We start from the raw sequence: 18,427 nt of genomic DNA, 5'->3' as shown, positions 1-18,427 counted from the left end.
CATGCGGGATCCCGGTATTTCGGGATCCTGGTATCCCGGTATTGCATTCCCTAGCCATACTGAAAGTTTCTGGATTCTGATATATGAGACGACCTATTTTTAGGGTTCCGTACCCAAAGGGTAAACGGGACCCTATTACTAACTAAGACTTCCCTGTCCGTCCGTCCGTCCGTCTGTCTGTCACCAGGCTGTATCTCACGAACCGTGATAGCTAGACAGTTGAAATTTTCACAGATGATGTATTTCTGTTGCCGCTATAACAACAAATACTAAAAACAGAATAAAATAAAGCTTTAAGTGGGGCTCCCATACAACAAACGTGATTTTTGACCGAAGTTAGGCAACGTCGGGTGGGGTCAGTACTTGGATGGGTGACCGTTTTTTTTGCCTTTTTTTGCATTCTGGTACGGAACCCTTCGTGCGCGAGTCCGACTCGCACTTGCCCGGTTTTTCTAAGTGGCCAGTCCAGCAATTTTCAGTATGCCCTAAGTATATGTAGATAGATAATCTGGCCGACGTCTACGATCTACCCAATAATAGTACATTAACGACACAAACGGCATTAACGGCTCGTTGGGTGGACGACATCCGGAAAATTGCGGGTCACTGCTGGATGAGATTAGCTCAGGACCGGGACAAGTGGCGTACTAGAAGAGAGGCCTATGCTCAGCAGTGGGCGATAAAGGGCTGATATGATGATGTGATGATGATGATGAACGACACAAGTGCGAAAAAGGAAATTCTCTACGAGTGATTACCTAATATTTTAAACTTTCGCGTTTTGAACACATATTAATTAACTACCACGACCAGTGAAACCTAAGCTGTGTCGAAACGTCGGTAAATCAAGGTAATTGAATATAATTCGCGTTAGACCCGTCTATAATGTGAGTTAATATGAATTACCTATTCGCACATGTATCGTACAACGTTTTACAGTACATATGATGTATGGCCCTTTAAATTTTCGACATATTTAGTTGGGTAATGTGCTAATTACCGTACTAATGCGGTAAAGTAGCACCATATCCACTGTAAAAAATATTACCAATTATTTCCACCCCCATTTTCAACCCCTTAAAGGGGGATTTCTGGGATAAAAACTACCCTGTCCTTCCCCGGGACTCTACACCAAATCAAAATCGGTTCAGCGGTTTAAGCGTGAAGAGGTAACAGACAGACAGACACACTTTCGCATTTATAATATTAGTATGGTTTTTATCACCACAATTACCCACTCCCAATGGGAACCAAACTGCCCAACAATTAAAGATACCACTTTTTTTCAGCTATATTGGAATTCCATGAACATTCAGCAAGACGACTCACCACCACTATGAAAATCAGCGACCGAATAGCTCTATTAAAAAAACAAATAAGGAACAGCCTTCGCCACCCCTCACAGCACGACCCAATCCCAGACTACTACGAATCAGATGAAAACGCGCCTATACAACCTATTTTAGACGACGATGAATTAAAAAAAGACGATCGATTTAAATTACCTAAAATCATAAATATCCCTACTACCACTCGTACAAACTTATTTGTACTTCGAACTAGATCCACTACTGAACACGTCGGTAATCAAATTAAACACGATAGATTTCCATTTGCCAAAATCAAAATCATCCCGACTACTCGCACGGCCAAATACGTTAGAGCTAAAACTACAGGACACGTCGAAAATAAAAAATTGTTTAATTTATTAAATGAAGTCAAAATTCCAAATATTATTCCAAATTTTACTCCAGCAGACCTAGCAAAAGATATCACCCATTTCATACCATTCTTCCAAGGTACATCGACTACTAAAAAATCAGAATTCAATATTTTTTATAGAAGGTATTACGATAATAATGTTATGTCCAATGTGCAAGAATGGACGCACTGTGTTGAGCATATTACACCGTTTTTAAAAGGGGTTAAGAAAGAGCTGGGAAGGCCTAAGAAGATCATGGCGGAGGACTATATTGTACTTCGGTAAGATTCAAGAAATATCTAAAGAAACAGGCTAAACATGAGATACCACAGACAAAACATCCTACTGAGCATAGTCGCGCTACACCCTCTGCCACGCATATGGTAATTTTACTCCATGTTCCAGTCGAAAGTGTCTTTGTGTGATGTGATGTCCGTGTCTTTGAACGGACCAATCACGGCACGGGACTACGCTCATCTCGTCCGGCGCACCCCCGCATTTTTGGCATCATCGGTTGCATGAAATAATTGCTCTAAACTCGGTGTAGACTCTACACTAGACTAACTAGGAATCCTCTACACTGTAGAGGATTCCTAGTCTATGTGAGATACTCACTCCATATCAGTTTTGTTACCTAAACGCCTATTTTCTTAATCGACATCTAGCGGAATTATCAGTTCTGCTACACGACACTAGATGTCACGCGTGTCACGACTGACGAAAAGTGTATTGCCTGGCGTGGCTCACTCCGCCATTTCGTCGCTTTGCAACAGGTAGCTACAAGTACATCCGTTCCACACCAATTTTGGTGGCTAGCCATCAGCCGCGCGTGGCGTTGTCGCCAATTAGCTTTATCTGTCGATCGTAACAGACGCGTTTTGTTAGAGTCTTCTGTACCTAGTACTATTATTTATTTGTGGCTTAGGCCAAATAACCAAAAAATCTGTTCTCTCAGACTGATAAACTTGATTCGAGCGAACACCACGAAAATGACGCGCGCCGAGAAGAAAACCACGATGTACCAGATCAGCAAGCTGAAGATCCACCTGTACTCCTGGCATCTCAGCGCGGTGATGCAGCTCACTACCCTTATTGCCAGGTTACACGGGCGGAGTAAGTTTTTGAAGTGAAAACTTCTTTTTCACCTCAGCAGCTCGAACAAGGGTACTTTGCTTCTTAAAAACAGTGAGCAAAATGCGATTTTGCTCACTGAGTCATTTTGTCTCATTTTGTATAAAGGTGACCTTTATAGTCAAATGTCATTTCAACATGCGGGGTTTAATACAAGTTCGAAATAGTTGGGTTCTATTATCTCTGCCCCTCTAGGTATGTTCTCACTGCTTAGGGTGAAAAATTTTGTGTACTACACGAGATCAAAGTTATTTACATCTTGTGCGCTTTTGAATCCCTTACTACGTTCAAGATTCTAAATTAGATTTAGATCTATTATAGCATCTTTCGCTTGCACGGGACTCAAAAGGGCATTTCTCAGGAGGGCCATTTTTACGTGTCCGGGGCAGTAATTGATTGAATTTACTGTTCAATAAATCTGAATTAATTTAGGCATGATCTTCAGCTTATATTCTGTCTGGGACACTATCAAATTATTTATTTATTATTTATATAATACAAGAAAAAAAAATTCAAATGCCAAAAATGATGTTCGGTGGGCGTGTCCCGCACCCAGATTTTATGAAACAAAAAATTATTACTCAAGATGGGGCATTAGATCGGAGTTATTATGGGTATTCACGCATAGGGTATTAGTTAGCTTATCATATTCTTTATATCACAATAATGTGTTTGCTCAAGACATTGAATAAAACCAAATTTACGATGTGTCCCGGGCTAGTGACTGATATCGGTGTAATTTGAAAAACATGTCGGTACTCCTTCAAAGTTGTAGACCAGGAACTCAGTGTCTCAAACATAGTATGCTTTAGTTGTGCCTTAACCGTTGAATAAAGTAGAGGTACAGTCACAGTATAATAAAGTGATTTTTTAAACGTTTCTCCGTCCGTCGGTGGGTTTGGTCCTATGTTTTTTTGAGATCGGTGGTGCAATTTACTCCGAAAGTTTTAGTGCAATTATCGTTATGCAAGTGATTAAGAAATCCTCGAAAGTACGTTAATCCACCATTATTACATCTCCTCTGTATCATTCATGCTATTTCTGTAATTGCTAAAAAGGGGGTCCCTTTGTTTCCCATAAAGTTTTAAGTCATAATGTATTGTTTGCCATATTATCGTTAGTCATAAAACTGAAACCGTTAACTTTTCAGGATTTTCGTAAGGTTATGCTGTAGATGGGTTAGGTTAGGTTAGGTTTGTTTTATGGCAATCCTGAAAAGTTACGCGTTTCTGAGAAAAACCAATTATGACTAACGAAAATTCGGACAAACAATACATTATGACTTAAAACTATTTGGGAAACAATAGAGACCCGCTAAAAAGCGATTAATTTTGATATCGCTGGTGTTGATTTCCTTGGTTTCTGTGGATTTTTTGACCACCGATATCAAAAATGTGGTCACTGAATTCAAATTCTGCTTTGTAAACTAGTTTATTGTACTAATTTATCATATCTAAAAAGTGAAAGATACGTTGTATAAACGTAAAATTATGTTTGTAAGTAAATTAAGTCATAGTAGGTACACAAAATCACTAGTTCACTATGAGAAGTTTTTTTAAACCAGACGTGTAGACTCAACGTTTCTTTCTCTGTCTTGATATTCTTTTCAAACCAATTAAGTAAATTATGTTAGTTGTCATCCGTATCACCTGAGGCCTTACACCTCGGTAGCTTTTAACATGTCAGCCATGTTAAATAAATGTAATTAGATCTCACTTCTTTTAAAATAACTTGTGTATGTAAGTACTATGCAAGGTGCACCCAAGGGACAGGATGTACAGAACAAGGGATTAAAAATAAAGTGGCCTTCTAATGTAGTGATCGCGTCAAAGGCACTGAGCGTACCTACTGATCGATATTTCTAAAGGATAGCCATAGACACAAATTGAATATAGCAAATGTTTCAACAATCCTCAATATTAAGTCTTTATGTCTAAATATAGGAGTTACAATTTAGCTCAAGTGTTTGAGGATGCTGGAGATCATAATTAATTGATAGTTAGATCTTCAAACATTACTCGACTACTTCAAATATTATAGTTTTAAATTGATTGATGGAGCTCACGTTTTAAAACTCTGTTATTAAAAAATACTTGTTTTCCGTATTGCATCACATTGCTTTATAAGTACATTAATTATTTTTTGAGCATTGAACACCACTCAAGAGTGTATTGTTTATCGGGTGCAGGTAACATAAATTTCTTTTTGATGCGTGTGCGGTCGGATTGCGTGAAACAAACATCTTCTCTTTCATGGATATAATAATTAAATGTGTAATGTGTGTAAATATGTAATTTGTGGTCGACATGTCTAAAACTCGTTCCAGGACCATACATCACCCTATTATATGAGGACAGTCATATAGTGTGGGATATCTTCTAGAGATGTTGATTTACAAGCCGTAATTTGTTATTTTAAAATCTTGAGTGTGTATTTATAAAATTTATGTAAGCTTTTGAGATCATTAGCCTTGTTACATCGCTTATCATCAAATAGGAATGAAAAATATGGTTACAATATTATATAATTGAGATATAAAACTGAAATGTGTTTTTTGTGTAAGCATTATTGAATTCGGTGACGCAAATTGATTTCAGTGCCTGCACATGATTTCGGTGTTTTTTAATTCTCAAATATCTTGAAAACTATAAGGTTCTAATGGAGGCCTCCACTACCAATATTTTTTATATTAAGGGTAGATTTTAGGAAATAAAGTCTCATATCATATAAGTTAAAAAAAATTTTTGGCACCGAAGTCAGGCACCGAAGGTCATCTCTGAGAATCGCCCAAAATAAGCACTCGAAGAAATATCAAACTTTGATCTCTTGTTGTACAAATAACTATAGCGGCGCTGTGAACTTTTTGTGATGGGGAAAAAATGTTAAACTTGCGACAGGTCACGTGTACGTAAGAAGTAAGACGGACACGTGACGATCCAATTACTATAGTTATTTTTTTTAGCATTAGAAAGAACTTGCAAGAAGGTAAGCGATCTTAAAATGTCTTTTAATTGAAAAACGCTTTTTAAAAATCAAATACGATTATTTATGAAAGCAGAAGAATATAAATGATCGTATTAGATTCATAATTGTTAACATACCTGCCGTAACTTATTTTTAAAATGTGTTTTTCAATTAAAAGACACATCAAGATTGTTAACCTTATTTCTAATGCTAAAAAAAACGAACTATACATTGAGTTTTTCTTTATTGATTTAAATGCCATCTAGTGAGTTTCCCTTTAACTGGTACTAAGATAACTCTAGTACTAACAGTGATGTGCTTAGGGGTCAAGTAATGCCACGAAATAACGCTACATGGCGCTAACCTCAATTATTATTAGTGCTGCAGACATTTTGCACTAGATGGCGCTGTTATTAATAATTAGACGTAAGACGGACACGTGACCTGATCGAAAAACTGTTACATGTCATTGAGTTTTCACTTCTGCCGGCACTCCCGGAGTGTAACCCGTTGTTTTTTTTAATGAATAATCTTTATCTATTCTTTCTATATCTATATCAACTAGTGGCCCATAATACCATAAAAACTAGCCTATCTACATATTTTAAAACTAAACACTAGAAATTTTAAAACTAAAAATTATATTTGCGATTTTCTGCACACCTTTTAGAACAACTATGATCTCGACCCTCTTTCAAAGCATGAGAAATGAAAATAATTATGCACTACATCTGTCGAGCTTGGTGCGTCTCTAGAGCATCTTATCCTCTTTTTCAGGTAATAAAGTGGACTTTTTCTCCTTAAAAACTGGAATACTGAATATGCTGGCGGGGTGGCAGGCGGACGCGTCCAATAAGACCGCACTGCTGCGGCAGGCGAAGTTGTACCGGCCACCCTGTATACCACGGGGCGAGCAAGGTATGTACATGGGACATGAACGAAGAACTGTTATAGTTCGCTTTTTTTAGCATTAGAAATAAGGTAAACAATCTTGATGTGTCTTTTAATTGAAAAACACATTTTAAAAATAAGTTACGACAAATATGTAACAATTATGAATCTAATACGATCATTTATATTCTTCTGCTTTCATAAGTAATAGTTTTTGATTTTTAATAGGCGTTTTTCAATTAAAAGACGTGTCAAGATCGCTTACCTTCTTGCAAGTTCTTTCTAATGCTAAAAAAACGAACTTTAAGAGCCCATCAACGTGCACACTAGCGCCACAGCTAAATAATCGTAATTATTTAAAAACGAAAGATATCGATAAAGAAATTAAAAAGTGGCAACACTGTAAGTAGTATCGTCCCTTTCAAACCAATATATATATATAAGAAAACGGGACGACACTACAGTGTTGCCACAATTCTCTTTTTTGCCAAGCTGTAAGAACCCATCAACGTGCACACTAGCGCCACAGCTAAATAATCGTGATTATTTAAATTTAACGAATGATATTAAGAAAAGGGGCCGTTACGTACTGTATTGTGTATTATTTAAGTACCTTTTGAATACATCAAACTAGTTTTTATGTTGCTGGTTTCTATAGGTTAGGTTACGTTAGGTCATGCTTTACGGCAAACCTGAAAAGTTACGCGTTTCTGAAAAAAAAACCCAATTATGACTAACGAAAATGCGGACAAACAATACATTATGTCTTGAAATTTATTGGAATAGAATAATCATATTAATACAAATCAACAACAACAAAGTCAGACTTACAAATAAAAATTAAAACTATAAATTTAACAATACAAACCGGTCCCTGCCGTTCCCCGTGCAAAGGTGTCCATGATGCTCGCAGCATTTCCACGCTGGATCACCACGGACAGTCCTTGCACAAGGAACGACTCGGAGCGGGGGCCCTCATGCAACGGATAGTTGTTTGGCCGGATACCGGATACCGGATATTCGGTCTGACCATCAGCCGAATATCTGGTATCCGGCCGCCGAATATTCGGCCAGCGGAACTATACCTACATTTCGGTTTTACAGGTGCGCATTCTGCAGGTTTGACCTGTTTCGTAGTGAACGTTCGCGCAGACACATTTCTAAACTGCAAAACGTAATTCAAGACCAAAAAAAGTAAGAAATGTTGCCACTTTTTTACTAGCGCGTCTTGTATTTATGTACAAATAAGTAAATAAAAGTACTTTTTTAAATAGTAGGAGTAAAATTACTAATGAATAAATTATCTTAGCGTGATTATTTATCAAAAGGAATTTACAATTTTACAAACAAATTATTGCAGTGGCAACATTGTCTTACTTTTTTTGGTCTTGAATTACGTTTTGCAGTATAGGTTCGAAATGAGTGCGCGTGCAAGTCAGTGGAATATTTAAATTGTTTTAAAATAATAAACAAGTACGATTATGATCAAGACTAAATCCAATCAGTTTACTCCAAAATCAAGCAATTTTACTATACGGTATCCGGCCGGATAGTAGGTCAATATCCGGTATCAGCCGGATATTATAATCATGGCCGGATAGGCCGGGTACCGAATAGCATCTCTACTTAAAACTTTATGTGAAACAATAGAACCCTGACCCCCATTGTCCTTGTATGTGGCAGGGTCCTCCAAGTTCGTGCGAGGCAGCACGATCAGTACCACGCCCAACCAGGTGGACCGCTTCGCTGACGACTTGGACTGCCGCCGCCGAAACGCCGACGACGTTTGCTTAGATTGACGTTATGATACTGTTGTTTTTTGATTTGTATATTAACCTTTTAACCGCCAGCAATTTTTGATCGAGCGTGCTCGTGTCGCCACCGACAGTAATTGTACCACGCAGAGTAAGGTTGGCATAGTTACGGGAGTTATAAATGTGCTGTAAAAACCAAATCAGATCTTTGTCTTATTTATCAGACTGTGGCGAAATGAGCTGGATATGTAATGTCTTATATATCAGACTCTGGCGGTTAAAGGGTTAAATACACAAGGTAAACTCCATCCATTCTCTGTTCCTGCGGACCACTAATGTCCAAAAGAAGTACCTACCTAGGGCGACACATACTGGAACCCTATAAGGTACAGAACATTTACGGCCCAAAGAATCGAAGGCCCACAACACCCCAATCATAATAAAAACTCCATCCATAAAAAAATGAATTCTATTCACCTATAAAAATAATTCTATAAGGTTATTTCAATAACTGGCCGCCCTTCATTAACTAGCCACCTTATAGGTACTAAAATGAATTCTGTTTATAGTTAAATATCTAAAAGTTTATTCGATTCAGAGTACAGTCGCCATCAGATATATCGGAGCGGCCAAGGTGTTCACAATATCTGAACGCGCACTCTAACGCCTTTTGACAATAGAGGCGTGTTCATATATTTGTGAACACCTTGGCCGCTCCGATATATCTGATGGCGACTGTACATATAAGGTCAATTATAAAACAGGAGCGAGTAATTGACCCTGCTCAAAACTAGTAAAGAATAAAGATTAAAAAAGTATTATTTAATCATTCCTTTATTTAATGACTAGCATCCTTAAAATTAAGTACATGTTACATTAAGTATTTCGTCCAAAACATTATATTACAATACAACGCTAACTGGTATGCAGGTATTCACAATATTATTAAGTATTAGGTTAGGATTAGTTGGTATTAGGTATTCATTCGCTCGTGTGTCTATGATTTTGTCCCGTTTGTGCTTCTGGCTATACGGACTTTGCTGGGGTATAATTCTGGAAAAAATATACAAATTAAGCGGCTAAGCTCCCTTTCCACTGAGGCGGGGGCGGAGATAAGAGTACCGTAAAATGGGATGAGTAGGGTCAAAATTGAAATTCAAACCTCGATAACATTTTATTTTTATACATGAAAACTGAATGGTGTATATAATAAGTGTTCCGGACGTTTGTATTTTAGTTTTTATTTTATTTTGGGTAGTTCCATTTCATAACTTTGACGATAAAGAGGAAAACCCACCCGTAGTGCCTCGTATTTGTGTGAGAGGGGTTTTCATACAAAGGTGATTTTGGAAGATTGTTGGATCGATTTTTTTTATTATGCGTATTACTATAGCTCCATTTTAAATTGGAATACATTATTTTTGTAGCAGTAGCCTTAAAATCCCTTCTCACCCCCCTCTCAAACCTTCTCTCAATATTCATAACCCAACTCTCCCCGCGAAACCTACTCACCCCGTTTTACGGTATACTACCTTTTATACACGACATAAAAGTAGAATATAAAACAAAAATACAATAATTTAGCAACAGTAAATTTACTGCCATCTTTCGCCCTCCTGCTAAAACTTTTCACTGATACGTGTTAATTTGTTAAATGTCAAGAAGTGTCACCATCGATCCACTCGAGTATAGGCCTAAGGCTGACCAAAGGTATGGCGCCATCGCTCGAAAAGATGGCACGGGCGAAAGATGGCAGTAAATGTACTGTGGCTACAAAAATTACTTTGACAATCCGCCTCTATACGTAAATTATCTTCGGTGATGTGCAAGATAGTTCAAATTAGAGATATATGTGGGAGATCGATTGTAAGGGCCACTTGCACCATCCCACTAACCCGGGGTTAAGTGGTTAAACCGTTAACTCAGTGTCAAATTGTACTGGTATCCATGGTAACTCCGGGTTATTGGAATGGTGCAAACACGCTAAGTAAAGCAATTATTCTTTTCGGTCGGACATCTCTCCTTAGGCGGCGAGTTACCAGTTCAGCCGGCCTAGCCAAGGTTACATGCAATCGCTATCGCTTCGACAAGGAAAAGCATTATGTCTCTCTATCACTCTTCCATATTAGTGTGACAGTGACTGTTGCGTTTCGACTTTCGATCGCTACGGGGCGTAAGCGATTAGCATCTTGGCTACGCGGCCTGTGCAAGCGCTAGGCTAGTGATTAAGGTACAAAAGAGTTTAGTTTATATGAAGTAAAATCTTACCGTAGTTGTACGATCTGCCGAGTCTTGGCGTCAGCTCTACAGTGCGGCCCAGGCGTGGGGAGAAATACTTGGACCTGCCGTCTATCGACGCGTCCTGTCTGTAACTGTACAATATTCTACATTAGAACAAGTAAGAGAATAGTTATACCTATAAGTAGGGTTGCCATACGAGTACGTCCCGTATATACGGGACTGTCACCGTACTCAAGTATAACGTCCCGTATTTTTACCGCTCCCGTATTTCGACGACCGGTCTGGCCAAGCCGATGGTTCCAGGTTTGTATGACGATACAGATATTTGTTCCTGGTTGGTTTCTATGTACCTATTTAAGTATATTTTAAATATCGTTGTCTGAGTACCAGTGGCGGCGCGTCAAACATATCCATAGGCAAGCCAGGGCTAATTTGGCTTACATATTTCCTTTACAACTCTGCTCAAACGTCCAAAAACAGGCAAGCCGGTGGGAATAGGCTTTTATGGACGCGCCGCCACTGCTGAGTACCCATAACACAAGCCTTCTTGAGCTTACCGTGATGCTTAGTCAATTTCTGTAAAAATGTCCTATAATATTTATTAATAGCGCTCTAGAATACCACTGTCCCTTATCAGTTACGACTAATTATGGCAACCCTACCTATAAGGGAAGGGCACGCGAGTTGAATTCACATACCTACATCACCATGATAGGTATGTATAAGTTAAGGTGGGGTAACACTATCACCAGGTTAAGACTATCACTTGTGCGGAATCCTCATACTGATTGTCTTGCTCCGAGCAAGATAAATTATGTTAGTCTCACGCTGACGTGGGGTGAGATCTTATCTTAAAGGTGTTTTAATGACAGCAAGATTTTGAAATTAGTATCCTTGTTTCGTACCGATGGCAAGTTGAAGTATAGTCGCACCAATAAAAGTCTGCAGTGGATTTGATAGCCCACGCAGTGTAAGTGTTATTTATACGTCATAATTTCATAAAAGTTTGAACGTCGTTTCACGGTCGACGTTTAAAATGACACTTGCACTGCGTGGCGTGGGCTATCAAAATCGCTGCAGACTTTTTACGGTGTAACTCTACCTATTTGCTCATGTTAAGTACATGGCCCTCCCGGTATGTAGCCAAATTCCATGGCTGAAAAATCGGGACGTCTTAGAATATCTATCGCTTTTGGATGAAAGAAGCGCCTGGCGTCCGTTGGCTTGCTGGGTGATCGAAGTCTGGAAGATTGCGGGTCACTTCTGGATGAGATTAACTCGGGACCGGGACAAGTGGCGTACTAGAAGAGAGGCCTATACCACAGAATAAATAATAGTACTAGGTACAGCCGGCCTAGCCAAGGTTACAATCGCTATCGCTTCGACAACGAAAAGCTTTATGTCTCTGTATCACTCTTCCAGATTAGTGCGACAGTGACAGTTGCGTTTCGATCGCTACGTAGCGTTAGCGATTGGTATGTTGTCTACGGGGCCTGAAGATTCACTCTCTATCAAAACGCGTCTGTTACGATTAGGACAGATATGACCGCTAGGTGGCGACAGCGCCACGCGCGGCTTTTGGCTAGCCACCAAAATTGGTGTGGGACGGATGTACTTGTAGCCATACCTGTTGCAAAGCGAAATCGCGGAGTGAGCCACGCCTGCCTATGCTCAGCACTGGGCAATAATGTGCCGATATGATGATGATGATAAGATACTCACACTTCATCGGAGGCGGTGACGGCGTCAGCCTGTCTGCCGAGTCGCGGCGTGAAGTCGTTCTCGTAGCCTCGCTTCTCGAACGCGTCGTCAGAACTCCGTCCGAGCTTCGGCGTGAATATTACCTTCTTGGTCACTGTATGACAGTTTGTTAATAAGTACAAAGAATAGAATAGAATAGAAGAAATTTATTCAGAAAACGCTTAAATTTAGGTATTACATGAGACAACAGAACTAAGCGTCACTATTAAGCGTATTTTTAAGCGTCACTGAAAAGGTCTCCACCACTAGGTCTATGGTCTCCACTCAGCGTAATGTCAAAGATACCATCAAAGTATCTCGACGCTGGGTATAACCGCGAAAATCGAAGTTCGCAAATTGCGGGCATTTTTCTCTGTCACTCTAATACGCCTTCATTGGAGTAAAAGAGAAAGATCCCCGCAATTTGCGAATTTCGGTTTTGGCGGTAGCCCCTCGACTGGTCTTCCGTGGATCGAAGCCCACAGGGGTGCGCGGGACGAGGTGAGCGAAGTCCCGTGCCGTGATTGGTCCGTTCAAAGAAAGACACGGACGTCACACAAAGACACTTTCGACTAAAATGGAGTAAAATTACCGTATGCGTGGCAGAGGGGGTAGCGCGACTATGCTCAGTGGAGGATGTTTTGTATGTGAGGAGGTAAGTATTATGATGATGTACCTTTAGCTTCTTGGTCGTCGGCCTGCGGGTCGTAGTAGGGCAGCTGGTCGTAATAGTATTTGAGCGCGTCCGCCGCCTCTAGCATCCTCAACAATGTGTCTCTGTAAATTATTACTTTTTAGGGTTCCGTACCGAAAAAGGAAAAACGGAACCCTTAAGGTCTCTGCCCACTACACCGTATCATACCATGACCGTGCTATGAACGTGTCAGGCAAAAAAATATTCTTTGTATGAAAAAGTATGAGACTATGCCCACTAGCCCGTTCCGTCACCGACCATACCCGTCGCGTGCCATGCACGGACCGGCAAAAATAGTCGACGAGGATATTTTGCCGGTGCCGAAACGCTCCGTGCATGGCACGCAACGTTGCCAGAACGGTACGTGCAGGTGGCGAAACGGTGGGCATACGGGTTTTAACCGCGTATGGTGACCGTTCTAAGCCCGTTATAAACGCGTTGCTATATTTCTTGCTCGCTCTTACCAGTCTGATAACTATTCGCTGGCTCTTTCTGACGAGTATTGCTCTCGCGAATAAAACGCGGGTACTAAGGGGATGAAACGCGGATGCTACGGGGATTATAGGCGGATGCTATGGGGATGATGCGTGGTTACTACGGGGACTATACCCGTTATGTACCATGTGGACACGGTGTAGTGGGCATAGTAGGCCGTACCGCGTTACATTCCGTGCCTGATATACGTTCATAGCACGGTCATGGTATGATACGGTGTAGTGGGCAGAGACCTTTATAGGATCACTCGTGCGTCTGTATGTCCGTCTGTCACAGCCTACTTTAAAATTTCAGAAGAGGTGGCATCAAAGATTTTTCACCTCAGCAGCTCGAACAAGGGTACTTTGCTTCTTAAAAACAGTGAGCAAAATGCGATTTTGCTCACTGAGTTCAAGTGACCATTGTAGTCAAATGTCATTTCAACATGCGGGGTCTAATACAAGTTCGATATACTTGGGTTCTATTATCTATAATGTAACAGCACCAGTCATGGGACATTTAAGAGGGAATTTGGAGTATTTGTGATATTTCCCTAATACATGTGAATGGTCTACCGCTTAGCGTATTGAAAGATGAAAGTCCTACCCGTCTTTCATGTTTCAGGCGTGTTGTATCAAAGATACTGCAATGAGTTTCCACATACTTAACAAATTAAAACTATGCTATTTTTCTCCAGTCATGGACACCAAAGCTCCAGTAATGGGCCCCCCAGTAATGGACACTGCTCTATCAGTATAAAATAGTGAAATAGGTCATCAGATCTGGTCAATGTTATCATAATATTGCATTATCATCCGATTTGCATATTTAATTACGAATACAAAATTTCAACTCAATCGGAAAACGGGAAAGTGGCTCAAACTCGGCTACCAAGATTTGACCCACACTAAAAAACGATATTAATTTATCCGAAGTCCGAGCATACCTCCTGGTTGACATATTTCGTAACTAAATTTACTTCTGTATTGTTTAAACATGAAATGATGGCATGGCAAGCATCATTATGTAAATTGTCCCATTATAGGAGGTATGCAGTTTTACAGCTCCTATAATGGGATTGGGCCAAATACCACTATTTTTTTTACATCTGTGGAGTCACAACATAGTATGTTGTATACCTTATCTCATGGTAAATGCAATTAACAAAACACATTCTAGTTTTCATCAAGTATTAATTAATTAAAATTTAATAAATTAACTCACCTCTCTTAGCGAAGTTGTTAAGAATTCGTAGTGGTATTTTTTTTCAGTGACACGACAACTTTTGGGTTGACGCCAATTTCTTAAAAAACAACCAAATTTAATAAAAATTCAAACTGAAACAGCTCTAGGACTCTTATTTATGATAATATACAGGCAATGTTTATAAACTACTTTTAGACACTTATTTTACAGGATTTGTGGTTTTTTGTCCCATTACTGGTTCCACGCCCATCATAGGGTACACTACTATAGGTATGTTCTCACTGCTTAGGGTGAAAAATTTTGTGTACTACACGAGATCAAAGTTATTTACATCTCGTGCGCCTTTGAATCCCTTACTACGCTCAAGATTCTAAATTAGATTCACTCGCTACGCTCGTGAATCTATTATAGAATCTTTCGCTTGCACGGGACTCAAAATAAGCACTCGAAGAAATATCAAACTTTGATCTCTTGTTGTACAAATAACTATTGCCTCAGTCACGGCCATAATTTTTTACGATTTATTTTCTTTGATTTTATTTTATACTTGACCCGACCCGGACCGGGACCCGGGTATGTCCTTAAACCACGTCCAAGACCACCGGTGGACGGGCAGCAGCGTCCCTCAAATTCGGTGTACTCGACTGCGATCGCCAACCCGCCTGCCAAGCGTGGCGATTATGGCATTCACCCCCCAAAAAAGGGGGAGGCCTATGTTCAGCAGTGGACGTCTTATGGCTGAGATGATGATGATGATGATGATGATTTTATACTTTATTATTTGAACTCTTTGTGAGTAACTTGATTATTTACCTGTTATCGGGAAACATCCGTTTGCCCCGTATGGGGGTGAATACTACCCTCGCTCTTCCGTTTTTTGCAATCCGATCCATAGTTTCGTCCTGTAACAAACAAGTGTGCCGGTCAGCCGTGGGTAGGTAGGAGCAGGGGGGGGGAAGCAGCTACTATATTATCTCACATTCGGCAAAGATATGTATAACTCCGTATTTTTAAAAAAATCAAGAGAAATGTATGCTCGAAAAGATGGCACCATAACTTTGGCCTATATATACTCGTGTAGATGGCGACACCGTTTGATATTTCACAATTTTAACACATAGGTATCAGTCAAAGAGCAAGGATCAAAGTCAAACAGCGTTCTAAAAGTTTTAATCCTGTGTAAGATACAAAATGTGCTTATGACAATACACTTCTAAGTTAGGTATAAGTATACTAAATACCTACTCTTAGGCCCCCCCCACATCTGGCGTCTTTCGAGCGTCGGCGTCTGTCGGCGTCTGTCCAGCGCTATGGAACATGACGTCGCTGCGCAGTTGCGTCGACGTCGGCCATAGAATTGTAGACGCCGACGCTCGAAAGACGCCAGATGAGGGGGGGCCCTTTGCTTTCGGGGTGGAAGTGAAATCATTTTCATCCTCTTAATGGATGATTTCCGGGTAAGGAATGCAAATCGGTTATTCTTTGTATGGAAATAACCGCGGTTTCGGTTAATAACCGATTATTTCCATACAAAAAATAACCGATTTGCATTCCCTATAATTCCGGGATATAAACTCCTATTTCCTATGTCTTTCCCGGACTCAACCTATCTCTATACCTACGAATTTTTAACTACATGCATACTCGTATTATACTTTCAGCGATATCAGCGTGAAAAGTTAACAGTATGGATTTATACTTAGTTACTTACCTTGTAGTTATCACCAGTAACCATTAAGAATATATTAAATACGATCAGTACCACCACTTTATTTATTTGAAAAAACATTTTGCCCAACAGCTAACTTGCTTCTGTCCGGGTAACCATTTGGACCCTTTTTATATACGAATCGGGGTAAACTGTATTATAATGAATAGGGGAGACGGGGGAAAGTCGGGCAAGGTTTTTATTTGTGGGTGAAATAAATATCTTCATGAATAAGTCAGTAGTTTTATGATAAAAGATGTAATTGAAGCTTCATTACTAGCATTAGCTGGATTAGGCTAGTTTCGATATTATTGTGTGGTTCTTTAAGATAAGGGACGCTACACATTAAAGGAAATAAGTGTGGAAATGGACAAATCATCGTTTCGGGCAATACCTATACCTACTAGAACTAGTGACTGGAAACATTTTCCATTTTTCCTTTAAATTCAAAATTATTAACGAAGAATGGAATCTTGAGCGTTGCGAGGGTTTCAAAGGCACGAACGTTAAACAAACTTTTCTGCCGAGTGCAACACAATATTCTTCACCACATCAACACGTGGTAAATAGTACTAACTGTAAAACATTCCTATTTGTACTAAATACAGGGGCTTCTAAATTTTTGTTACTAAGCAATTTTATAAGAGAAATACTTTCGACGTGTAGTCTGATTCGTTACTTTTGACCGTACATCCAAAAATATTTTTTTAGGAAATTAAAAACCAGTTCCCCGTGGCCCCAAGTTCCCCTAAGTCAGCTGTCACCTGCAAATCGAGACAAATGGTCTCCCTGTAAACAATTAGTGCGTGCCTTGTCAATACTTTTTATATATAGATTAACTGGCTCCAAACTGAAAGGTATTAAGTCACTTAGAATTGAGAAAAGGGAGTTTTTTTAGGTCTAATCTTCAAAAGCTTTTTTAAGCTGAAACGAAGACCTTCGATAACGCTCGGTTAATTAAGTAAGAAAACTGATGTATTAAGTTAAGCTAAGCTTAGGTACTTATTTCTTTGTGGTATGAATTAATATTTTTTTATCTTTATTTAAAGAGCTTGGTCACTTTTGTGACGATGTCGCTCTGTATGGAATTAATCTTTTCACCACACCAGCTCGGAAAGGCTTACTTTGCACTTCAAAAACTGATAGCAAAGTTGCATTTTATCCACACGTGAGGCAAAGTAATCAAATGCAAATTTTGAGTTGTTTTCTTATGTTTGCTGGTAGAATTTACTTTTAAATGATGATTTTGGACGATAAATATTTAATAACATTAATTTGGATTCGATTGGGTTTGATTTTGTTTGATATTTGACATTTAATATTTGCTTCGGGTTGGTGTGGTGAAAAATTTTGTGAATTTTTGCAAATTTTGTTTAACCCTCGTGCTTTGAAACCCTCGCATTGCTCAACATTCCATTTATCAAACCACTCGCTACGCTCGTGGTTCAATTTTGGAATCTTTCGCCTGCTCGGGTATCAATATTAGCACGAGCGGTTAAACAACAACTTTGCCCCCTTGTAAAACAAATAACTATTTCGTCGCCGTGTCAAACACAAGCGCGACTGCGTTTGAGCTGCTGATGCAGTCGCTAGCGTTTTTTAAGGCCATGTAAAACTCATGGTGCGGGTACAGAGGGCCTACCACGAACACCGAAGTTCGCAAATTGCGGGCATCGGTCTAGGTATTTTACTCAAATTAAGGCGGCTGAGTGGCAGAGAAAGATGCCCGCAATTTGTAAACTTCGGTGTTCGTGCCCAGAACGGGTAGGTAGGTGAGAAGCGTAGCGGTAAGAGCGTGCGACTTTCAATATTTACCAGTCGCTTTTCGGTGAAGGAAAATATCGTGAGGAAACCGGACTAATCCCAATAAGGCCTAGTTTACCCTCTGGGCTGGAAGGTCAGATGGCAGTCGCTTTCGTAAA

General features: G+C 39.7%; 2 protein-coding genes across 2 annotated transcripts; one reads left to right on the top strand and one right to left on the bottom strand.

The window, feature by feature from the left end:
- The first annotated feature begins 1,824 nt into the window (after positions 1–1,824).
- LOC134677703 (uncharacterized) lies at positions 1,825–8,726 on the top strand. Its single transcript, XM_063536166.1, has 4 exons — positions 1,825–1,983; positions 2,658–2,815; positions 6,575–6,715; positions 8,372–8,726. The coding sequence occupies exons 1-4, from the start codon at positions 1,865–1,867 to the stop codon at positions 8,485–8,487; spliced, it is 534 nt and encodes a 177-aa protein (XP_063392236.1). The 5' UTR covers positions 1,825–1,864; the 3' UTR covers positions 8,488–8,726.
- Positions 8,727–9,258: 532 nt separating this feature from the next.
- On the bottom strand, positions 9,259–16,811 carry LOC134677272 (PBAN-type neuropeptides-like). Its single transcript, XM_063535703.1, has 6 exons — positions 16,509–16,811; positions 15,611–15,699; positions 13,100–13,200; positions 12,406–12,538; positions 10,711–10,814; positions 9,259–9,495 (listed from the first exon to the last, which is right to left on the bottom strand). Exons 1-6 carry the CDS (start codon positions 16,584–16,586, stop codon positions 9,440–9,442), a joined length of 561 nt encoding a protein of 186 aa, XP_063391773.1. The 5' UTR covers positions 16,587–16,811; the 3' UTR covers positions 9,259–9,439.
- Between the last annotated feature and the right edge of the window lie 1,616 nt (positions 16,812–18,427).

Source organism: Cydia fagiglandana, chromosome 26 (assembly GCF_963556715.1).
Source record: "Cydia fagiglandana chromosome 26, ilCydFagi1.1, whole genome shotgun sequence".
In the NCBI taxonomy this organism is placed as follows: domain Eukaryota; kingdom Metazoa; phylum Arthropoda; class Insecta; order Lepidoptera; family Tortricidae; genus Cydia; species Cydia fagiglandana.
Note: the sequence above shows the minus strand (reverse complement) of the source record. Positions and strands in the feature narration are given on the sequence as shown.